This window comes from Salvelinus fontinalis, chromosome 24 (assembly GCF_029448725.1).
Source record: "Salvelinus fontinalis isolate EN_2023a chromosome 24, ASM2944872v1, whole genome shotgun sequence".
Lineage (NCBI taxonomy): Eukaryota > Metazoa > Chordata > Actinopteri > Salmoniformes > Salmonidae > Salvelinus > Salvelinus fontinalis.
The window spans coordinates 40,538,493-40,561,754 of NC_074688.1; the positions used below are offsets into that span (position 1 = coordinate 40,538,493).

The 23,262-nt window shown below is 45.5% G+C and overlaps 1 protein-coding gene across 1 annotated transcript; it reads left to right on the top strand.

Annotated features, from left to right (window-relative positions):
• Positions 1–726: 726 nt before the first annotated feature.
• Positions 727–21,506, top strand: LOC129822437 (GMP synthase [glutamine-hydrolyzing]). Its single transcript, XM_055880718.1, has 16 exons — positions 727–985; positions 2,758–2,933; positions 3,596–3,710; positions 3,902–3,999; positions 8,870–8,973; positions 9,265–9,458; positions 9,765–9,930; positions 10,286–10,437; positions 10,786–10,959; positions 12,914–13,019; positions 15,197–15,312; positions 15,502–15,627; positions 17,979–18,094; positions 18,191–18,321; positions 19,262–19,434; positions 19,546–21,506. Exons 1-16 carry the CDS (start codon positions 959–961, stop codon positions 19,645–19,647), a joined length of 2,076 nt encoding a protein of 691 aa, XP_055736693.1. The 5' UTR covers positions 727–958; the 3' UTR covers positions 19,648–21,506.
• Positions 21,507–23,262: the final 1,756 nt, after the last annotated feature.

Here is a 23,262-nt window from a genome sequence, read left to right on the forward strand (position 1 = left end):
CAGACTTTGAAATACTCCCCCCTGGGCGCAGGTATAGAGCACCCCTCAGCAGGAAAAACACAACTAGACAATCATTTGTGCCAGGTGTGATATCCCTCCTAAATAGCTTGGGCTAATGTTCCTATCGACCCACTAAGGCCAGCAGGCTCTTTTTATTGGTATGTGACCATTATGAAAGTTGTATTGTCAGTTTGTTTTGTATTTAAACACCACTTTAAACGTGTACATGACACTGCAACAAAATTTCCCTGTGGGGACAATAAAGTCAGTAAAGTTCACACGTCCATTTTCCATCTACTCCAACAGCAGAGAACCTTCTTTAACAGTCCCTTTCAGAACATCAGAAGACTCCTCTTCATATTTGTCTATTACATGCAGTGTACCATGTTAACACACAGTGAGTGTACAAACACTCTGTTCCTCTAGTTGAAGCTGAACCCATGATCCAGACATACCGTTGTCTGGATTTCCCCTCATAGCTCCTGTTACACTTCCACAGAGGGATCCAAAATTATCCCTAGAAAACGTCTTTCCCCAAGGAATGGTGTTTAGTCCGCTAGCAATTACATACTATTTACATTATTCACGTGATATAGATAATTAGACATATAGGGCGAATTCTTCCCCTTGTAAACTGCAGCAGCTTTTCCATAATAAACTTTTCCACTGAATTATCCAGGAGTAACTCCTCCCTAGAAGCCCGTATTCTCACGCAGACAGTCACTAGTACTCACTACTCTTCAAGAGGGGAGGGGACAGCGACAGTCTTTGAGCGAAGTGGTCGGACAGTGCACGGTCATAGGAAGCCATCCAGCCAGTGAGTAGTGTAGCTACGGAAGCGCTAGTTAGCACACATTTTCGTCAGCGGTCGGCGCAACAACTGAGCGAGCAACCACTAGTCTCTGTCTCGTGCTATCTGGAAGACCGAGGAGGAGAGTTCATTCCCCTACACTCATCCATGGCTCTGTGCAACGGAGATACCAAGGTCAGTCAAACAACGGCCTATGTGCCGCCAAGGAAGCAACATATCCCGTTTCTCGTTCAATGTGTATCGGCTGTCTGTCGGTGGTTGTCGGCTGCGGGACATGGGCGCTGGGAGTCCCCGGTTAGCTACGGCCTATGTCGTGTTTTCAGCAAACTTGCGGATTGTGTGCACCCCCGTCGGAGATGCCTGTCTCGTGCCCGTTGCCTCGTGTCTTAAATGTATGTTTTGGAGGGTTTTATAAACCTCCAGCAGATAGTGAATGTAATTTGTATGCCACTATTGCATCTTTCATGGTGTAGACATTGCTAGCAGAAGCCGCGTGTAATTTAGCTTAGCTAGTTGCAGCCGCACGGTAGCCGCACAGCTGGATATCGACTACTGTTGTTAGCTAACTAACGTTAGCAATAGCCCGATATTGTTAGCTCACTAGCATAATAGTTAGCAGTGTAGTTGCAGATTGTCGTGGACTTTATATATTTCAACTTCGTAGCAACAGTGCGAGATTGTGTTATGACCAGCACAATATGCATGCTCATTTAACAGAAACAATCGGTTTGATGGCTAGCTAACTATGACTTGCTAGCTAGCTAGCGCCCGGTCTCCAGTCGGTCCACCCACCACACAGTTGTGCCAGCTGCAGCATAGGCCAACCATCGTATTATTTTTTATATCCGTAAGTACTCCATTTGATTTTTCTCCAGGAAAGCAGGCCCATTATAACAACTCCACATCCAATATCGACGCGGTTTTATATGCAATGTGTGGTTCGCAGTTTTAGGGCTTTAATGGTGTCACTTGCAGTGCTTGATACACGAGCGAATGCCTGTTGTTTTTCATTGACGGAAGTACGGAGTGTCAGAAACCACGTGGGGACACGCTACTCAATTTCACAATTTACTGCTAGAGCAGTGAATTGAATTTGTTTTGCCCATATCTAATGCCCCAATGTAGTGTAACGACCCTGTGTTTATAAGCGCGGAAATCGACTCTGCCGCTTGAGCATGCTTTTGCGGCACAGTCGATAGCGCGCCGGACCTCGGGCTAGGAGGTCGAGGGTTCGAGACCTGCTCCCTGCCTGTTTCATTACAGTATTGAATTAGACATGTACAGTTTTGATAATAATATTAAGCTTCTAACCATAGTGACTGTCTTAAAAATCACTATCTCCCTTGATAACACTTGACTGCCATATCAATGAATCAATGGCTGCCTACATAAATCATGCATAAGGGGCGGGCATATAGATTTAACTGCAAAACAACTTGTTTCCGATATATCTATTCTAGAGGAACGTCCAATGGCTTGTGAATCCTGGCTTGAAGCATCTATCTGGTCACTAGACATCTCAAAAGGAAGGTTAAATCCCCTACTTGACTGAACAGTTTTACCACAGCTGGTCCCTACTGGACCATGCTCAGGTCCCTAGCTTCGTGTGACTCGTGATTCTGCGTGTCCTCATCTCAGTACTGACACTCACATGTCTCAAATTGTGTTCTGGCCTTAATGAATCCCGTTCCTCACAATGAGGTTAGCGAAGTGGGGCCATTCACCATCGCAAATGGTTTTGTCTCTTTGAATGAATTTAACGCTTTGCAACGCTTTTTGTACACCCGCTGATTCAACCATTGTGTTGGGAATATAGACTCTTGTATCTTCATAAAAACAACATTGTTGAAGGCTATTCCACACACAGGCCTATGTGGTTATCCTGATTGAGTGTTCATACGTGGTCAGGACAGTGTGTGTGTGCATGTGTGTTCTTTCTCCCCCAGCTGGACATCAGCAGCGTTGAGCCTCAGAATGGTTCATGTGAGGGGGCGGTGGTCATCCTGGACGCCGGGGCTCAGTACGGCAAGGTGATTGACAGGCGGATCAGAGAGCTGTTTGTTCGCTCAGAGATCCTCCCACTAGAGACGCCAGCCTTCGCCATCAGAGAACAAGGCTTCAGGTGAGACTGACTGACATCACACTTGCACCTGGGTGGCATTTACAAAGTCAACGAACCTGGACCAAACATTTTGAAATAAACAAGAAAATGCAGAGAGAGAGAGAACCTGTCAGAATAATGACACTGATAATTCCCAAGAGCTCCTCTTTGTCTGTCCATCGTCTGTGGAGGAACACAGTTGTCAGGACAGCCTGTGAGAGAGCCTGGAGCCCTATACAAAGGAACACAAACCAGTGGCTAGACTAAGCAGATCTTTGTTAATATATGAAATGTTACTGTATATTTTTTATTATCTGACCTTGGAGGGAGTGTGTGTGTGTTTACACTGCAAGGAGAGGGAGGGCAGGGGAGGATTTTTAGGAGACGCTATTTTTCCATTACAGTTTGCGAAAACGTCTCTCCACCCCCACAGAATAGATGTGTGTGTACACCTTTTTGGAATGCTTCAGTTTGAACAGACAATAGAGAATGTCTAAACTATGGGCACACTAGAGAGCGGTGGGGTTTTCAAACAGCTGTATGCTCATGTCTATGCTATTAGTATAAAATGACTACTCTGTTGTTGTGTATGATGCCATTGATTGTTTGTCTTTTGCCTTTTAATATTTATCCCCCTTCTACCCTTTTTTTTTTACTTTCCTCCCCACTTTCTCTGTCTCCAGAGCGATCATCATTTCTGGTGGTCCTAATTCTGTGTATGCTGAGGATGCCCCCTGGTTTGACCCTGCCATATTCACCATTGGAAAGCCTGTCCTGGGTATCTGCTATGGAATGCAGGTAGGAGGGCCCTGAGAAATACACACGCATCAAACCTCTCTCCTGAACACCTTAGCATAAGACAGATCATTTGGATAAAACCCACTAAGAATCCCATTCTTATGTACACATCCCATACAAATGAAAGGAGGCCTTTCAATCAATACAACATGCCGACTTAAGAGGCTAATGATCAATTGTCCTCTCCACAGATGATGAATAAAGTTTTTGGAGGAACAGTACACAGGAAGAGTGTGAGAGAGGATGGAGTATTCAACATCGGACTGGACAACACCTGTTCTCTCTTCAGGTGGGTTGGAAGAACTAAAGATTCTTCAGTGTAGGCAGATAGAAAACAGTCTCACCGTAACCACTCTGAGAAAATAGGTTAATGGTTAGAAGAGCAAAAACAAGTGTTTTTGATTGGTTTGTCCCAGAGCCATGTGTTTGACACGAACTGGATCAAAGTTCCAACGGTCACATACTTCTTTTCTCTTTCGTTTCGGTGTTTCACTTATGAGATACGCCCCCGGTGTATTCGTCAGAAGCCTTTATTACACTACGCCAGCCATGATAGACTGGGTGTCGAGACTTGTGCGTCGGGGAGGGGCATCCCTCCTACCCTATAAAAAGGTCTGACGCAGCATCTCTGAGTCATTCAAAAATAAGCAACGCCTCTTCGTTGCTCCTGCAAGGTTGGTGGTCTGGTGAAATACCTCACTCGTGCTATCATAGAACCGAGGTTACGGTCGTAACCTAAAGTTCTCTTTCAAGCGTCAGTTTCGGTATTTCCCTTATGGGATAATCTGACTCCCGTATTTCCAGACAAGTTATCCTGACGACCGACTGCCCTGTGCAATACACCACACAATGGGCCCCTGAGAAGATCCTACACGTAAAGCAGTATGTAATGCGCCAGGGTCAGTGCAGTGACATCAAGCCTATAAAACGTTGCAAATCTATGCGGCAAAGCCCAACTCGCTGCTAAGCAAATATCTTGGATAGATATGCCCTTAAATATAGCCCAGGTTGTAGCCATTTCTCTAGTGAAATGAGCCGTAGGCCAGCAGGAGACCCTTACTTGTGTAGGCCAAAGCAATGGCCCCCACTGTCCAGTGGGATAGGCACTGTTTTGTGAGCGCTTCACGGTGTAAGGTTTCGCCCAGGAAATGAACATCTAATGACATTTTCTAAACCCCTTAGTCCTGTACGTGTAGATACGTAGAGTGCTGGGCACAACATATGCATCCGGAGAGGAAAACGGTGGGGGATTAAAAAAAAGCTATCTGCTCAAGGGGAAGATACATCAAAGTTGGGTTAATAAGCTGAGGGATAAAGGCAAGGGGTTAGGCCACAATGATGCTATCGGTACTTGGTACCAGCTGCACTGAGAGCGTGTGAATGTCACTTACACGCTTGGCAGAGGCCAGTGCTAGTAATAGAGCTGTCTTTAATTAAAAGCATCTTCAGATCCACCTGATCCAGGGGCTCAAAAGGCTGTTGGCATAGAGCATCCAAAACAACTGTCCCACAACGGGGCAAGCTGTCTGGACACCGGACACAAACGACATGCACCCTTCATAAAACTATTGTGCTCCCAAAACCCACATGACAAGCCAAAATACAATGCCTGATACTTTAATAGTTTAATAGTAGAAAAAGCCTTTGTCTAATAATAATTCCTGTAGAAACGATATGATTACAGAGACAAAGCACTGGAATGACACTATCTGTGACTTGTTGCACCATTCCTCAAACACGTGCTGTTTACAATCATAAAGGGAGCTGGTGGATGAGGCTCTAGCACTCTGAATAGTCTAAATTACATTTTGGAGGAAGCCCGGCAGTGTTCAAGTTGAGCTGTTCACGGGCCAGGCCCAGAGTGCTAACCGTTCTGGGTGAGGATGGAACATCTCCCCGCGCACCTGGCACAGTAGGTCCCGACGCAGAGGGAGGGGCAACGGTTGACCGCATAGTAGTTGACAGATGTCTGCTAGTTTCTCTGGCCAATGCAGCGCTATTAGTATGAGAGACCTACCCTTCTCCCGCACCCTGGCTAGGGTGGGGGGAAATCGGGGCCAGTCGGGGGAAGTCATACAGGAGGACGCGTGGCCACTCGTGCACTAATGCGTCCACTCCTATCGGTGCGTCTCGATCCCTCAGGAACAGTGTTTATTCTCCATTGATGCATAAAGCTCCACTGCTGGGGTGCCGTAGTGCATCCAAACCTGATTGGCTACCTCTGGGTGGAGCTTCCACTCCTCATATAGAGGGTTCCCCCTGGAGAGTAAATCTGCCCCCAGATTCAGTACTCCCGGTACATGAGTAGGTCTCAGTGACTGGAGATGCAAACTGCTTCACATATTCAGTCTGTGTATCAGTGTGTGTAAGTGAAGGGATCGCATTCCCCCTTGTTTGTTTATGTAAGCCACAACAGTGGTATTGTCTGTTCTGACTAGGAACATGACGACCCTCCAGAAATGGGAGAAAATACTTTAATGCTTTAATGCACCCTTCACCCCAAGGAGTTCCATGCTGTTTATGTGTATAAAATGGAGATGGGGTCCCCACTCACCGTTCTGCCCTCGTGGGTCGCACCCCAACCTAAGAACGAGCTGTATAAGGCCATAAGTAAACAAGAAAATGCTCATCCAGAAGCGGCGCTCCTAGTGGCCGGGGACTTTAATGCAGGCAAACTTAAATCAGTTTTACCTAATTTCTACCAGCATGTCACATGTGCAACCAGAGGAAAAAAAACTCTAGACCACCTTTATTCCACACACAAAGATGCATACAAAGCTCTCCCTCGCTCCATCCATTTGGAAAATCAGACCATAACTCTATACTCCTGCTTACAAACAAAAACTAAAGCATGATGCACCAGTGACTCGCTGTACCAGATGACACTGATGCTACGCTACAGGACTGTTTTGCTAGCACAGACTGGAATATGTTCTGGGATTCATCCAATGGCATGGAGTATACCACCTCAATCACCGGCTTCATCAATAAGTGCATCTATGAAGTCGTCCCCACAGTGACCGTGCGTACATATCCTAACCAGAAGCCATGGATTACAGGCAACATCCGCACCAAGCTAAAGGCTAGAGCTGCCGCTTTCAAGGAGCGGGACACTAATCCAGACGCTTATAAGAAATCCTGCTATGCCCTCAGACCAACCATTAAATAGGCAAGCATCAATACAGGACTAAGATTGAATCCTACTTCACCAGCTCTGACGCTCGTCGGATGTAGCGGGGCTTGCAAGCTAGTACAGATTACAAAGGAAAACCCAGCCGCGAGCAGCCCAGTGATGCGAGCCTACCAAACGAGCTAAATGCCTTTTATGCTCTCTGCAAGAAACACTGAAGCATGCATGAGAGCACCAGCTGTTCCGGACGACTGTGTGATAACACTCTCCGTAGCCGAGCAATACCTTTTAAACAGGTCAACATTCACAAGGCCGCATGGCCAGATGGATTTCCAGGATGTGTACTCTGAGCATGCGCGGACCAACTGGCAAGTGTCTAAACTGACATTTTCAACCTCTCCCTGACCGAGTCTGTAATACCTACATGTTTCAAGCAGATCACCATAGTCCCTGTTCCCCAAAAAGCGGAGGTCACCTGCCTAAATGACTACCGCCCCGTGGCACTCACATTAAGTGCTTTGAAAGGCTGGTTATGACTCACATTAACACCATCGTCCCGGAAACCCTAGACCCACCCCAATTCACATACCGCCCCAACAGATCCACAGATGACGCAATCTAATTTACACTCCACACTTCACTTTCACACCTGGACAAAATGAATACCTTTGTGAGAATGCTGTTCATTGACTACAGCTCAGTGTTCAACACCATAGTTTCCACAAAAACTCATCGATAAGCTGAGGACCCTGGGACTAAACACCTCCCTCTGCAACTGTATCCTGGACTTCCTGATGGGCCGCCCCTAGGTGGTAAGGGTAGGCAACAACACATCTGCCACGTTGATCGTCAACACTGGGCCCCCTCAGGGGTGTGTGCTTAGTCCCCTCCTGTACTCCCTGTCTACAGCGCGCTTGCACACATCCTGCAGGTCCACACCGAGAGCTGGTAGGGATGGACCCCGTCCTGCGTCTCCAGTTTCTAATTCCCTGGCAGGAGGCTTGGTGGCCTGGCCGGGGGGGGGGGGTGAAGGAGTCTTCGTCGCCTTCTGACGATTTCAAAGGAGAACCCCATGGAGTAGTTTTCACCTCCAATTAGGAAGCCTGGCAGGGAAGCCGCGAGGTCGTTGCTGGAGTCCTCCAACAGCGGGGCAATGGCGTGGAGCTGGTCGCACCAGCTTGCGCTAGCCGCCGCTCCAGGATTCCCCGTGGGGATATCCATCGCCTCTGAGCCATTGGGGGCACGAGCACCCATGTTAGGGTCCTGTTGACTCAGGCTAGCTAGGCGTGCCAGCTTGCAATGGAGACTCTTCACAGTGAAGTGGGCACAGTGTGGACAGGAGCTGGGGGAGGTTAACGCTTCCCTGGCATGTTGCAGCCCAAGGCAAGCGGAGCAGAACGAGTGGTTGTCCTTGGCCGATATCGCCGGGATCTTCTCCTCGTTTGGAGTGGGAGATGGTTTTGTCGCCATAGCTGGGATGCTATGTTTTTAGCTGTCAGAAAAAAATAGCGTGGTAGGCTAGTCAGATAACCCACTAATCGCGAGCTATCTCCGACGGTGGCACTCGATGTGATGGCCAGATACCATTTCCGAAAAGACATATTAGAACAGTTAACTTGGTGTAGCCGGTAAAAAACTTTTCTTGTCGAAGTAAAACCACAAAAGCGAGCTAGCATGGTGGTTAGCTTGCTAACAATTAGTCGCTGTTTGGATACAGCTGACTTGGTCGTTAAACGAGTTAGCCATGTCACAGTTGTACCCGTTCCTCCCTCAAATAATTTTCCTCTTACTATGGTGAAGAAAAAGGAAAATTGCCACCACCGCACACACAGTCCCGAGAATAGCGGCCGGCGAGCGAGTCGTCTTTCAGACACACACAGTTAGACACAAGCACAATGTGGCTGCTTGCTGCTGCTTTGTTCCCTCTGGTTCCAGATATGGGTGGAGTTATTTTAGGTTTCATTATGCCTGTGTGTGAATGTACTTCCTGTCTGACCTTTTGACCCTGTGTGTGACTTGATGTTGTTAGGGGCCTTAAGAAGGAGGAGCTGGTGCTGTTGACTCATGGGGACAGTGTGGACAAGGTGGCCGATGGCTTCAAGGTGGTTGCCCAGTCAGGAAGCATCATTGCGGGTAAGCATTCTGGGAAAGGGTCCTGGGCCTGGAAGAAAATTATATTTTAGACTAATTTAGTCTACTGCCATACTTCCCTACGTTCAGTCAATTACACAATATGATCATGAAGACCATTGGCATTCCATCCTCTTCTTCCCTCCTCCCCTCCCCATCCCCTTTTTCCCTCCCCATCCCCTTTTTCCCTCCCCATCCCCTTTTTCCCTCCCCATCTCCTTCTTCTCTCCCTTCATTCGCCTCGTCTTTGATCACCCACATCTCACCACTGCCCCCCCTGTTGTTCTCTGACAGGTATTGCCAACGAGCAGAAGAAGCTGTATGGGACCCAGTTTCACCCGGAAGTGGACCTGACGGAGCGGGGACCAGATATATTACGTAACTTCCTGTTTGAGATCGCCGGCTGCACCTCCAACTTCACTGTCCAGAACCGCCAGCAGTCCTGCATCACAGAGATTCAGGAGAAAGTTGGCAAGTCCAAAGTACTGGTGAGGAATCTATAGTATGTTTAGATGCCGTATGTGGGTGTACAACATGAGCCCCATAGTATAGAACATAGAGACCTTGGGAGGGCGTAGTAAGTTAATCTGAGCTATTAAACACTCAATTAGACAGTGAAATTACACTGTTTTCTCTGCTGAAACAATGTGATCGACTTCCTCTGCTCCCAGAAAGTGGGTTGTCCCTCCAGAGAGAGAGAATAAAAGGGAGGGGGAGGGAAATGGAGATGAAAGAATGCTTTTGTAGTCCTGGTGTTGTGTTGATTGACATGTCTGGTCCAATGTTGTTCCCAGGTTCTGCTGAGTGGCGGGGTGGACTCCACGGTGTGTACGGCACTCCTGAACAAAGCTCTGAACCAGGAGCAGGTCATCGCGGTGCACATCGACAATGGCTTTATGAGGAAGAGAGAGAGCCAGAGCGTTGAGGAGGCCCTCACCAAACTGGGCATCAACCTCAAAGGTGAGAGGTCAAGCCAAGCTGGGCATCATCCTCAAAAGGTGAGAGGTCAAGCCAAGCTGGGCATCATCCTCAAAAGGTGAGAGGTCAAGCCAAGCTGGGCATCATCCTCAAAAGGTGAGAGGTCAAGCCAAGCTGGGCATCATCCTCAAAAGGTGAGAGGTCAAGCCAAGCTTGGGGTCATTCTCAAAAGGTGAGAGGTCAAGCCAAGCTTGGGGTCATCCTTAAAAGTGATAGGTAAAGCTATGCTGGTGTGCTATACCTGTCCAGAATGGACTCAAATGTAGCATACATGTGCCTGGCTGTGTATATGAAAAAAATATCACTAACTAAACTATAATTCTCTCTCTCTCTCCAGTGGTGAACGCAGCACACACCTTCTATAACGGCACAACGACCCTGCCCATCTCCGACGAGGACCGGACGCCACGGAAACGCATCAGCAAGACTCTCAACATGACCACCAACCCTGAGGAGAAGAGGAAGATCATTGGAGACACCTTCGTCAAGGTACTGTGTCTGTGAGTGTCTTGCCTGTCTGTTATCTAGGTTGAAGGTGACAAGGGTTAAGACAAGAGAATTCTAATATCCTGTAACTCTTTGGAACAATGGACCAGCTATGCTAGTTAGCAATGGCACAGGTAGTTAGCAACGGAGCTGGTCCCATCAATCTGTTAATTTTCGAAAAGTTTCCACATGGATTTGTACCTTGTCCTGAACTTTATCTTTATCTTAGTCCTAGTCTGTTGTCTGTCTGTCTTTCTGAGAGTCTGTCTGCATGTCTCTTTCTGTCTGTCAAATTTTTTTTTTAAAAAGACTATTGAATTGACTTCCTGTGTGTGTGATTGGTGTCTGTAGGTGGCCAATGAGGTGATAGGGGAGATGAACCTGAAGCCGGAGGAGGTGTTCCTAGCCCAGGGCACCCTAAGGCCAGACCTCATAGAGAGTGCTTCTCACCTCGCCAGCGGCAAGGCAGAGGTCATCAAAACACACCACAACGACACAGAACTCATCCGCAAGCTCAGAGACGAGGTACACACACACTGAAACAAACTTCAAACACAACCTTGAAAGCATGTATCAGAGCTTTCTGAGGTGGGACCAAGTCACTATTATTCAAGTCACAAGGTCCAAGTCGAATCCGAAGTTGAGCGGGTCAAGTCCAAGTCGTGCAGTCTAAAAGCAAGTCATGTAAAAAAAATCTATACAGGCAATGACTTGTTCAACCAAAAAATCTGTTTATTTATTGAGGCTACCAGAAAGCCCTTTTCATTAGTTTGTCTACAACACATTTTTGACAATATAGATGGGTGGGTGTTCCACCAGGAACTAATGGAGTACAAGTGGGGTGTGTGGGGACCGTGTTGAGTGTGACACAAGATGTATCATGTATGAAATGCAGAGGGTCAAGTAAACATTGGACATCGACAGTAACATTGTCAGATTCCCTTATTCACCCGCACATTACAGACAAGAAATTTCAGGCAATTTTGACATACAAAAAGACCAGTAGACCTATGCTAGTAATTGTTGCTTGATACCCCATTGCTGGTGAGCTTGCCGGCTCATATTCTTATCACCAAACAATATTTATGTCAATCCTCCTCTCTCTCTCTCTCTCTCTCTCTCTCTCTCTCTCTCTCTCTCTCTCTCTCCTCCTCTCTCTCTCTCTCTCTCTCTCTCTCCTCTCTCTCCTCTCTCTCTCTCTCTCTCCTCTCCTCTCTCTCTCTCTCTCTCTCTCTCTCTCTCTCTCTCTCTCTCTCTCTCTCTCTTCTCTCTCTCTCTCTCTCTCTCTCTCTCTCTCTCTCTCCTCTCTCTCTCTCTCTCTCTCTCTCACTCTCTCAGTCTCTCACTCTCTCACTCTCTCACTCACTCACTCTCTCACTCTCTCACTCACTCACTCTCTCACTCTCTCACTCTCTCACTCTCTCACTCTCTCACTCTCTCACTCTCTCACTCTCTCACTCTCTCACTCTCTCACTCTCTCACTCTCTCACTCTCTCACTCTCTCACTCACTCACTCACTCACTAATGTAACATTTTCACTGCACCTGATGCTATAACAAATCAGCCATCTGTTCGCTAGATCAGTGGTTTTGACCTGTGACCCACAAAAAGGAGTGGTTCACAGCTTGCGACGCCCGCGCACAGGGTGGTGATGCGTTCATGTTAATTCATGTTAGCAGTCAATTTCAGATATCATAATTAAATCACCAGACTTTATTTTTATTTTTTTATATATATACATCTTCATAAGAAATGAAGATAGCTGTGACTTTGCACTGTCTTCTGACAGTACCACCACTGAGGTATAGAATTATAACCCACGCAAACTAGGCCTATCTGAAATAGGAAAATGACGAAATCACCAGCTAGCCTATTGTTGTAAGATGCATCCGTAGTAGATTGCTAAACGGTACTTTATGGATAATATTAGCATGGGTAGGCTACTCTTTGCGCACCAATGCTAATGACTGGTAAACAGTCAAGATGCACTACTTTTTGGTTCTGAAGCAAAAATTTGATCATTTTGAATCAAGAATTTGGTGTAATGCTATAGGCCTGTGTTAGTGACCAGATCGAATAAGCCACGGTATAAATACAAATGGTAGACTGGTATGTAGCCTATTAAAATACAATCCCCCTAAACCTTCTCACTATGCTAGCTCACCCGACCTGTGTTGATTGACAGTTTTCTGGTCCAATCAGAGGGCAGAGTGCGTTTTAATTAGGCAATCTTTTGTTTTATTATTTTGAAAGTGAGATACTGTCTCTGGCTGCGTGGAGAGTAATTCACTGAGTCTCTGTGCCACAAAATGAATGACAAAACGTTACAAATCTTGGCCAGATAATTTCAACTCATCAGTCTCAAGTCAATTCTGAAGTTATTTTATTTTCTAATCATGAAATTTGTGACTCGAGTCCAAGTCATGCGACTTGAGTCCACAACTCTGATCTGAACTGTCTCATCTCTTACTCCCTCCAGGGAAAAGTCATTGAGCCGCTGAAGGACTTCCATAAGGATGAGGTTCGGGCACTGGGCAGAGAACTGGGACTGCCAGAGGACATCGTCTGTCGACACCCTTTCCCTGGTCAGTACACCACCGTACACACGGGACAGAATGTTATATATAGTCATGGAACATTTAGAACCAACACAAAATAGAATGTTCTATATATATAGTCATGGAACATTTAGAACCAACACAAAATAGAATGTTCTATATATAGTCATGGAACATTTAGAACCAACACACAATAGAATGTTCTATATATAGTCATGGAACATTTATAACCAACACACGATAGAATGTTCTATACAGTTGAAGTCGGAAGTTTACATACACTTAGGTTGGAGTCATTAAAACTTGTTTTTCAATCACTCCACAAATTTCTTGTTAACAAACTATAGTTTTGGCAAGTCGGTTAGGACATCTACTTTATGCATGACACAAGTCATTTTTCCAACAATTGTTTACAGACAGATTATTTCACTTATAATTCACTGCATCACAATTCCAGTGGGTCAGAAGTTTACATACACTAAGTTGACTGTGCCTTTAAACAGCTTGGAAAATTCCAGAAAATGATGTCATGGCTTTAGAAGCTTCTGATAGGCTAATTTACATAATTTGAGTCAATTGGAGGTGTACCCGTGGATGTATTTCAAGGCCTACCTTCAAACTCAGTGCCTCTTTGCTTGACATCATGGGGCAATCAGCCAAGACCTCAGAAAAAAAATTGTAGACCTCCACAAGTCTGGTTCATCCTTGGGAGTAATTTCAAAATGCCTGAAGGTACCACATTCATCTGTACAAACAATAATATGCAAGTATAAACACCATGGGACCACGCAGCCGTCATACCGCTCAGGAAGGAGATGCGTTCTGTTTCCTAGAGATGAACGTACTTTGGTGTGAAAAGTGCAAATCAACCCCAGAACAGCAGCAAAGGACCTTGTGAAGATGTTGGAGGAAACGGGTACAAAAGTATCTATATCCGCAGTTAAACGAGTCCTATATCGACATAACCTGAAAGGCCGCTCAGCAAAGAAGCCACTGCTCCAAAACCGCCATAAAAAATCCAGACTACGGTTTGCAACTGCACATGGGGACAAAGATCGTACTTTTTGGACAAATGTCCTCTGGTCTGATGAAACAAAAATATAACTGTTTGGCAATAATGACCATTGTTATGTTTGGAGGAAAAGGGGGGAGGCTTGCAAGCCGAGGAACACCATCCCAACTGTGAAGCACATGGGTGGCAGCATCATGTTGTGGGGGTGCTTTGCTGCAGGAGAGACTGGTGCACTTCGCAAAATAGATGGCATCATGAGGTAGGAAAATTATGGATATATTGAAGCAACATCTCAAGACATCAGTCAGGAAGTTAAAGCTTGGTCGCAAATGGGTCTTCCAAATGGACAATGACCCCAAGCATACTTCCAAAATTGTGGCAAAATGGCTTAAGGACAACAAAGACAAGGTATTGGAGTGGCCATCACAAAGCCCTGACCTCAATCCTATAGAAAATGTGTGGGCAGAACTGAAAAAGCGTGTGCGTGCAAGGAGGCCTACAAACCTGACTCAGTTACTCTGTCTGGAGGAATGGGCCAAAATTCACCCAACTTGTTGTGGGAAGCTTGTGGAAGGCTACCCGAAATGTTTGCCCTAAGTTATACAATTTAAAGTCAATGCTATCAAATACTAATTGAGTGTATGTAAACTTCTGACCCACTGGGAATGTGATGAAAGAAATAAAATCTGAAATATATAATTCTCTCTACTATTATTCTGACATTTCACATTCTTAAAATAAAGTGGTGATCCTAACTGACCTAAAACAGGGAATTTTTACTTGGATTAAATGTCAGGAATTGTGAAAAACTCAGTTTAAGTGTATTTGGCTGAGGTGTATGTAAACTTCCAACTTCAACTGTATATAGTCAAGGAAAATTTAGAACGAACATGGAGAATAGCAGAATGTTTTGCAGAATGTCTAGGGCTTTAATGTTAACCCCATCTTCTCCTGTAGGTCCTGGCCATCAGAGTGATCTGTATTGTTAACCCTCTGCTGTAGGTCCTGGTCATCAGAGTGATCTGTATTGTTAACCCTCTGCTGTAGGTCCTGGCCATCAGAGTGATCTGTATTGTTAACCCTCTGCTGTAGGTCCTGGCCATCAGAGTGATCTGTAATGTTAACCTCATCCTCTCCTGTATGGCCTGGCCATCAGAGTGATCTGTAATGTTAACCTCATCCTCTCCTGTAGGTCCTGGCCTGGCCATCAGAGTGATCTGTGCAGACGAGCCCTACCTCTGTAAGGACTTTGCTGAGACCAACAACATCCTCAAGATCATCACAGACTTCTCTGCCATGGTCAAAAAGGTCAGAGAGCATCGCTAGTCTATGACAGGAGCACGGTGCTAATAACAGAGTTTTGGACATGAAGCTCTGCAATGGACTGTTGATGCAATTGACCCCAACTGTCCTTCTTCATGCACCAACATGCTGATAACTAACTCTATATGTCAGACTAGCTAATAATAATAATCATAACTTCCTCTGTCCCTCCAGCCCCACACGCTGCTGCAGAGAGTGAAGTCGTGTATATCAGACGAGGAGGAGGAGAAACTCCTGCAGATCACCAGTCTACATTCACTCAATGCCTTCCTGCTGCCAATCAAGACTGTGGGAGTCCAGGTAACACTTCTTACAGTGTACTCACTCTAGGCACTGCTTGACGTGAGGTGTCTGTCGGAATGTGACCTCTGACATACACACAGTAACAGTCAAAAGTTTGGACACATCTACTCATTCAAGGGTTTTTCTTTATTTGTACTATTTTCTACATTGTACATGGAATCATGTAGTAACCAAAAAAAGTGTTGAACAAATCAAAATATATTTTATATTTGAGATTCTTCAGAGTAGCCACCCTTTGGGCAATATGTCTGTCTGCCCCACTACATCACCTAGGCTATATGGATCTGTCTGCCCCACTACATCACCTAGGCTATATATGTCTGTCTGCCCCACTACATCACCTAGGCTATATGGATCTGTCTGCCCCACTACATCACCTAGGCTATATGGATCTGTCTGCCCCACTACATCACCTAGGCTATATATGTCTGTCTGCCACACTATATCACCTAGGCTATATATGTCTGTCTGCCCCACTACATCACCTAGGCTATATATGTCTGTCTGCCCCACTACATCACCTAGACGATATATATGTCTGTCTGCCCCACTACATCACCTAGGCTATATATGTCTGTCTGCCCCACTATATCACCTAGGCTATATATGTCTGTCTGCCCCACTACATCACCTAGGCTATATATGTCTGTCTGCCCCACTATATCACCTAGGCTATATATGTCGGTCTGCCCCACTACATTATCTATGCTATATGTATGTCTGCCTCACTACATTACCTATGCTATATGTATGTCTGCCCCACTACATTATCTATGCTATATGGTCAACAGCCTTTATGACCCAGTGGTCTACACGTCTCGGTCTGTTTTTCCATTGGTTTATTTCTCAAATTCATACAAGCTTTGTTTTCATTAAAAGAGAAATCTGTAGTGTCTACACCCTGTAGAACAGACAACACAGCACCAACCCTGTCTCACTTCTGTCTCACTTCTGACAGTGTGTGGTGTAGCTAGGCCTAATGTTAGCCTGTGGTTTGGGCTCTGAAGCCAGGACTAGTTAGACACTCCCTGTTATTCCTTCACCCAGCAGCCATGTCAGGACTAGTTAGACACTCCCTGTTATTCCGTCACCCAGCAGTCATGTCAGGACTAGTTAGACACTCCCTGTTATTTCTTCTACCAGCAGTCATGTCAGGACTAGTTAGACACTCCCTGTTATTCCTTCACCCAGCAGCCATGTCAGGACTAGTTAGACACTCCCTGTTATTCCATCACCCAGCAGCCATGTCAGGACTAGTTAGACACTCCCTGTTATTCCTTCACCCAGCAGCCATGTCAGGACTAGTTAGACACTCCCTGTTATTCCTTCACCCAGCAGCCATGTCAGGACTAGTTAGACACTCCCTGTTATTCCGTCACCCAGCAGCCATGTCAGGACTAGTTAGACACTCCCTGTTATTCCGTCACCCAGCAGCCATGTCAGGACTAGTTAGACACTCCCTGTTATTCCTTGACCCAGCAGCCATCTCCCTCTCACTATAACAGGATGGCACTGAGGTAGGTAGGTAGAACTCTTCCCATAATTGCTGATACCGGGTCAGATATATTTGTTTATCCAGCTAATGGTTAAGGTTAGTATTGGGGAGGGGTAATCTGATCCTAGATCTGTGGTTAGGGGCAATGTCTGTCAATGGGTATTTTGGAGATTTACTGCTCTGTCTGTTAATTTCCTTCAGGCTTTGGTTAAACAATATCTGTCTGTTGACAAGTGCATGGTAATGGAATGATGACACAGCTGGCTCCGCCCATTCAGTGGTGGATGTCTCCTCCACACTTCCTGCTGAAAGCCACTGAGGGATATATTTATCCCAGAAACAGTGAATGTGTGTCTGTGTTGTGTAAGAGAGGCAGGAGAGACGGAGCGCTACTTTTACCTCAGAAAGTGGGTGTTTTGGTAAGTGGACCAGGAGAGACACAGGAGTGTATTAACAGAGGGGCTTATTGTTCTCTGTGGAGTTTGGCTGGGAGCAGAGGGAGAAGAGAAAGGCCTCAAATAACCCCAGAGTCTTTTAATGAAGTCTAAATGGGAAGGATGGACCCCGATAGATCACTTTTCATTAACTAATCATCACAATAATGAAGTGTTGGTCAAGTGAACCTCTACAGCATATATAAGTGATCCTAGCTGAACCTTTAGCGTGTGTTCTCTCTGTGTGTGTGGGGTGGGGGGGGGGGGGGGGGGGCACACCAGTAAAGAGGCTCCTAACCTGTTCTCTCTCTCTCTCTGTGTCTCTGTGTGTAGGGTGACTGTCGGTCCTATAGCTATGTGTGTGGGGTCACCAGTAAAGAGGCTCCTAACCTGTTCTCTGTGTCTCTGTGTGTGTGTAGGGTGACTGCCGGTCCTATAGCTATGTGTGTGGGGTCACCAGTAAAGAGGCTCCACACTGGGAATCCCTCATGTTCCTGGCCAGACTCATCCCTCGCATGTGCCACACCATCAACAGGTAACACACACACACAGTACACAGTAGATGAAGTACAACCGGTTACTGCTAGCAGGATGCCATATGGACTCTCTCCTCTCTCCTGCCTCGCTGCAGAGTTGTGTATATATTTGGGTCCCACGTGAAGGAGCCCCCCACAGACATCACCCCCACCTTCCTGACCACGGGCGTTCTCAGCACACTCAGACAGGCGGACTTCGTGGCCCACTCCATCCTCAGAGAGTCTGGTAAGTGGTTTCCTGCTTCAGGAGGGGAGCAGAACGGCTGGATAGAAATTATTATTGGATTCAGTGTAAAGCGGGGGACAGAGTATAGAAATACAATGTGTAGAACTCTAGGGATGTGCACGGTTATTTGAATATTTAAACGGACGTTAGTATTTAAATACTTGTGTCAGTATTCATTTTGGCGAGAGAGAAATTAGAGGCCTATAACACTGAAGGCTTTTTCGGAATTATATTAAAACATGAATGTGACTTTGTTACATACAAGGATATACTATGCCACTTTCAAATTTAACGCATTGGAAACAACACACTTTTCAAGGTAGTTTTTGTGATGTGCGCGGTGCGCCCCATGAAGACGGTAACTTGATTGTTGACCAACAATCAAAGAAGCCGAGAGGCTCAATGTGGAGTGAGTTCACTAATGCAATGCAAGATGAAATAAAATGATGGATTTAAAAGTTTGCGAAATGAGAAGGAGCAGGCTACAAAGAGCTACCGGCAGGTTGTATGCGGCGCATGTGAAAAATAAGATTTGATTTGATAGGCCGCTGTTTTATGGGGTTGGGAAGAAAGCACAGCATGCAGCCTTAATTAGCCTAGCTAGCTATTATATGGGATAATAAATGACATTGTGGCTGCTACAAGTTAGCTAGGGTTGCGTTGGCGTCTCGCTCTCTCTCTGTCTGGTCGCTCCCAACACACACACCAGGCTGTCTACAGATGCAGCAATAGAGCGTTAGCCTTTCTCCCTCGTGCAGCATTACTTAAGTTTAAAACCTTAAGTTTAAACAAAAAACATGTATTTCAGATATCTGACCAAAAAAAATCCTGATGCTATTTGAATAGTGGAATGATTTCAAACCCCCATCCCTGTAAAACCAACTTCCCTTTATGAGGTGCTCGTTGCTAACCCTGTCTGGTAATTCCCTCTTTCTCCCAGGTTACTCTGGGAAGATCAGTCAGATGCCGGTCATCCTGACCCCGCTGCACTTTGACCGCGATTCCTCACAGAGGCAGCCGTCCTGCCGCCGCTCTGTGGTCATCAGAACGTTCATCACCAGCGACTTCATGACCGGGATACCTGCCACGCCCGGAAACCACATCCCCGAGGAGGTACTACGGCTCGCCAATGAGATGGGGATCAGACATTATTCTCAGTGCAGATGTATAAACCACGGTCTCCAGTTCTAACCGTTCTCTCTCTCTCTCACCATGTCTCCCCAGGTGGTGCTGAAGATGGTGAATGAGATCAAGAAGATCCCTGGCATCTCTCGGGTGATGTTTGACCTGACCTCCAAACCTCCTGGCACCACAGAGTGGGAGTAGAGCTCGAGAAGAGAGGAGATGTGAGCTCCTCTCTTCCTCTTCTCCTTTCTTTCCCTCTCCTAACACCTATCCTCCCCCCATCTCACCTCTCCTTTCAGATCACCCCCCCCCCCCCTCTCTAGAACATTCCCATGGAAAGCAGGCAGTACTATGACCAGCACACACCTGAAGCCGCTACTATTCCCCCCCCCCCCCCCTCTCAGTTTTTGGGAGGTGTGTTTGTATTATTGTTATTATAGATATGATGACTATTCATTCTTCTTCTTGGATCAGTTTCTTCATGCGTGACAATGCATTATTTTTTTCCTTCTTTGGCATAAGTGCTGCTTCCTGTTTTTGGAAACAGCCAGTTGAGATTCAAGGGTTAAGAGAGTCAGAGAGTTCAGGAAGTGGATTGTGTAAACGTCGTGCCTCAGATTGCAGCGTGAGACCAACGACAGAAGAAAGAAAAAGCAACATGTATGACATACAGGAGAAGGAAGAGCAGCAACTAGCCAGTGGCTTAAAGTCTTCCATCGCGTTTTGGCTTTTTTGTTCCACTTCCGATGATTCTTTTTGTCCCAAGATTGTTTTTACTCAACTATTTCTGTTCCAACTGTATACTGTGCCAAGAGACAGACAGGGGCTGCCTGTCCAAAGTCATTCAGCAGAGAAACTGTGGCCAATATCAATTTTTTTTTTACTTTTATTTTTGCCAAATGTAGATAAGCTGTGGTGAAATTAGATCTGGGGTTTTGTTGACGGTTCACTTAAATGAAAAAATGTAGTGTTAAACTACCAACAGCGGCCAAAGGAAAATATGAGTTAATTTTCAGAGATTGGTAACTGTTTGGGAAGCCCCAAAATGACTGGGTGTCCTTTTCTGTGCCTGTTTTTTTTTCTCATCCCCTTTGTTTGACACGCCCCCTGACTGGTGAGAACTGTTACTTCATGCTGCAATATATGCTATTTAAGAGAAACAAGATGACAAAAGGACTGATAATTAATTAAGATGTTAGTATAGTCAAAACAACAATTGTTGTGTGAACACCTTTGTCGTTATCATGATCATACTGGCACGTGGCACCTCCTACAGTTGTGTAGGAGCAACTTTTGCACATAAAGCCTTGGTGCTTTCCTAACGCGTTTGGGAAGTTATAGTACTTACAGCTGATGGATTTTAAAACCCAATCACGAAAGCATCCCCCTTTTTTTATAGGGTCAAATTGAAAAGTGGCAGTGGCCATCTTGAGCGTTGCAACTACTAGAGGTCTCCTGCGTAGGCATTGCCAGTAACCTGGCTCTCAGTTCAATGTTTTCAACACTCGTTTACTGAGAGAGTCCTCAGTTAGTCCAGGACTAACTGTTTTACTGGACCTGAAGCATGTCTTTTTAAGGACCCCTGTCTGCCCCATGTCCAGCCTGTAGGTCATGTTTTACTGTGCGATAATACTGATTTACATGCCTCTGTGTTTGACTTTGTACCCCTCACCTTCAATATTATTTTGTTATGACAGCTGAATACCCAATGCAAAATTAATCTGTTCCTTAACGGTCTTAATTGCAACTTGTCGTTAGCGTCTCTCCCTTTTGTGTTGCCTTTTACTTGTGTATTTTATGATGCAAATGTCTACTTGGAAAACAAAAACTGCTTAAAATTAATGGATGTTTAATTTTTGTAGTTGGATTTTACTGCAATATTGAAATAAGATTAATTTATGCAATTCTGTGTTTGATATTCTTTTTTGTTTGTTTTGTTTAAAATGATCACAGCTCATTTTTCCTTAGTAACGTGCCTCAAACCAAGCCACTGCATGCAGTTTCAACTATGAAATGTGTATAATGAAAAACCAAGCTTTAGTAAAGAAGTCCCTGTTGAATCTTCTCACACTCTTTACCAACTAATCAACATGTCTAGATTTACTCTATATGACCAAAAGTATGTGGACACCTGCTCGTTAAACATCTCATTCCAAAATCATGGGCATTAATATGGAGATCCCCCCCCCCCCTTGCTGCAAGAACAGCCTCCACTCTTCTGGGAAGGCTTTCCACTAGATGTTGGTACATTGCTGTGGGGACTTGCGCCCATTCAGCCCCAAGAGCATTAGTGACGTTGGGCGATTAGGCCTTGCTCACAGTCGGCGTTCTAATTCATCCCAAAGGTGTTCAATGGGGTTGAGGTCAGGGCTCTGCAGGCCAGTCAAGTTCTTTGACACCGATCTCAACAAACCATTTCTGTATGGACGTCGCTTTGTGCACGGGGGCATTTTCATACTGAAACAGGAAAGGGCCTTCCCCAACCTGTTGCCACAAAGTTAGAAGCACAGAATCGTCTAGAATGTCATTGTAGGCTGTAGCGTTAAGATTTCCCTTCACTGGAACTGAAAGAGCCTAGCCTGAACCATGAAAAACAGCCCCAACCATTATTCCTCCTCCACCGGACTTTACAGTTGGCACTATGCATTCAGACAGGTAGCGTTCTCCTGGCATCCGCCAAACCCAGATCTGTCTGTCAGACTGCCAGATGGTGAAGGGTGATTCATCACTCCAGAGAGGGCGGTTCCACTGCTCCAGAGTCCAATGGCTGCGATCTTTACACCACTCCAGCCGACGCTTGGTATGGCACGTGGTGATCGTTAAGCTTGTGTGCGGCTGCTCGGCCATGGAAACCCATTTCATGAAGTTTCCGACGAACAGTTCTTGTGCTGACGTTGCTTCCAGAGGCAGTTTGGAACTCGGTAGAGAGTGTTGCAACCGAGGACAATTTTTTACATGCTACGCGCTTCAGCACTCGGTGGTCCCGTTCTGTAAGCTTGTGTGGCCTACCACTTTACAGCTGAGCCATTGTTACTCCTAGAGGTTTCCACATCACATTAACAGCACTTAAGAGTTGACCGGGGCAGCTCTAGCAGGGCAGAAATTTGAGGAACTGACTCGTTGGAAATGTGGCTTCATATGACGTTACTACGTTGAGTCACTGAGCTCATCAGTAAGGCCATTCTACTACAAATATTGTTTTATGGAGATTGCTTGGCTGTGTGCTAGATTTTATACACCTGTCAGCAATGGGTGTGGCTGAAATGGCAGAATCCACTAATTTGGAGTGTCCACATACTTTTGTATATACAGTGCCTTTGGAAAGTATTCAGATCCCTTGACTGTTTCCTCGTGTTAAGTTACAGCCTTATTCTAAAATTGATTAAATAAATAAAAATTGTCAGCAGTCTACACACACTATCCCATAATGACAAAGTGAAAATATATATATATTTTTTTAATGTTAACAAATTTATTGCAGATAAACTGATACCTTATTTACGTAAGTATTCAGATCCTTTGCTATGAGATTCGAAATTGAGCTCAGGTCCATTCTGTTTCCATTGATCATCCTTGAGATGTTTCTAGAATTTTAATTGGAGTCCACCTGTGGTTAATTCAATTGATTTGGAAAGGTACACACCGGTCTATATAATGTCTCACAGTTGACAGTGTATGTCAGAGCAAAAAACAAGCCATGAGGTTGAAGGAATTGTCCGTAGAATTCAGAGACAGGATTGTGTCGGGGCGCAGATCTGGGGAAAGGTACCAAAACATTTCTGCATCATTGAAGGTCTCCAAGAACACAGTGGCCTC

Bases quoted from the DNA above. Each gene is read 5' to 3' on its own strand.
- LOC129822437 (XM_055880718.1), top strand. From the start codon at position 959: ATGGCTCTGTGCAACGGAGATACCAAG. The intron at 3,711-3,901 runs GTAGGAGGGCCC...TCCTCTCCACAG, and splicing joins GTATCTGCTATGGAATGCAG to ATGATGAATAAAGTTTTTGG. The intron at 19,435-19,545 runs GTACTACGGCTC...ATGTCTCCCCAG, and splicing joins GAAACCACATCCCCGAGGAG to GTGGTGCTGAAGATGGTGAA.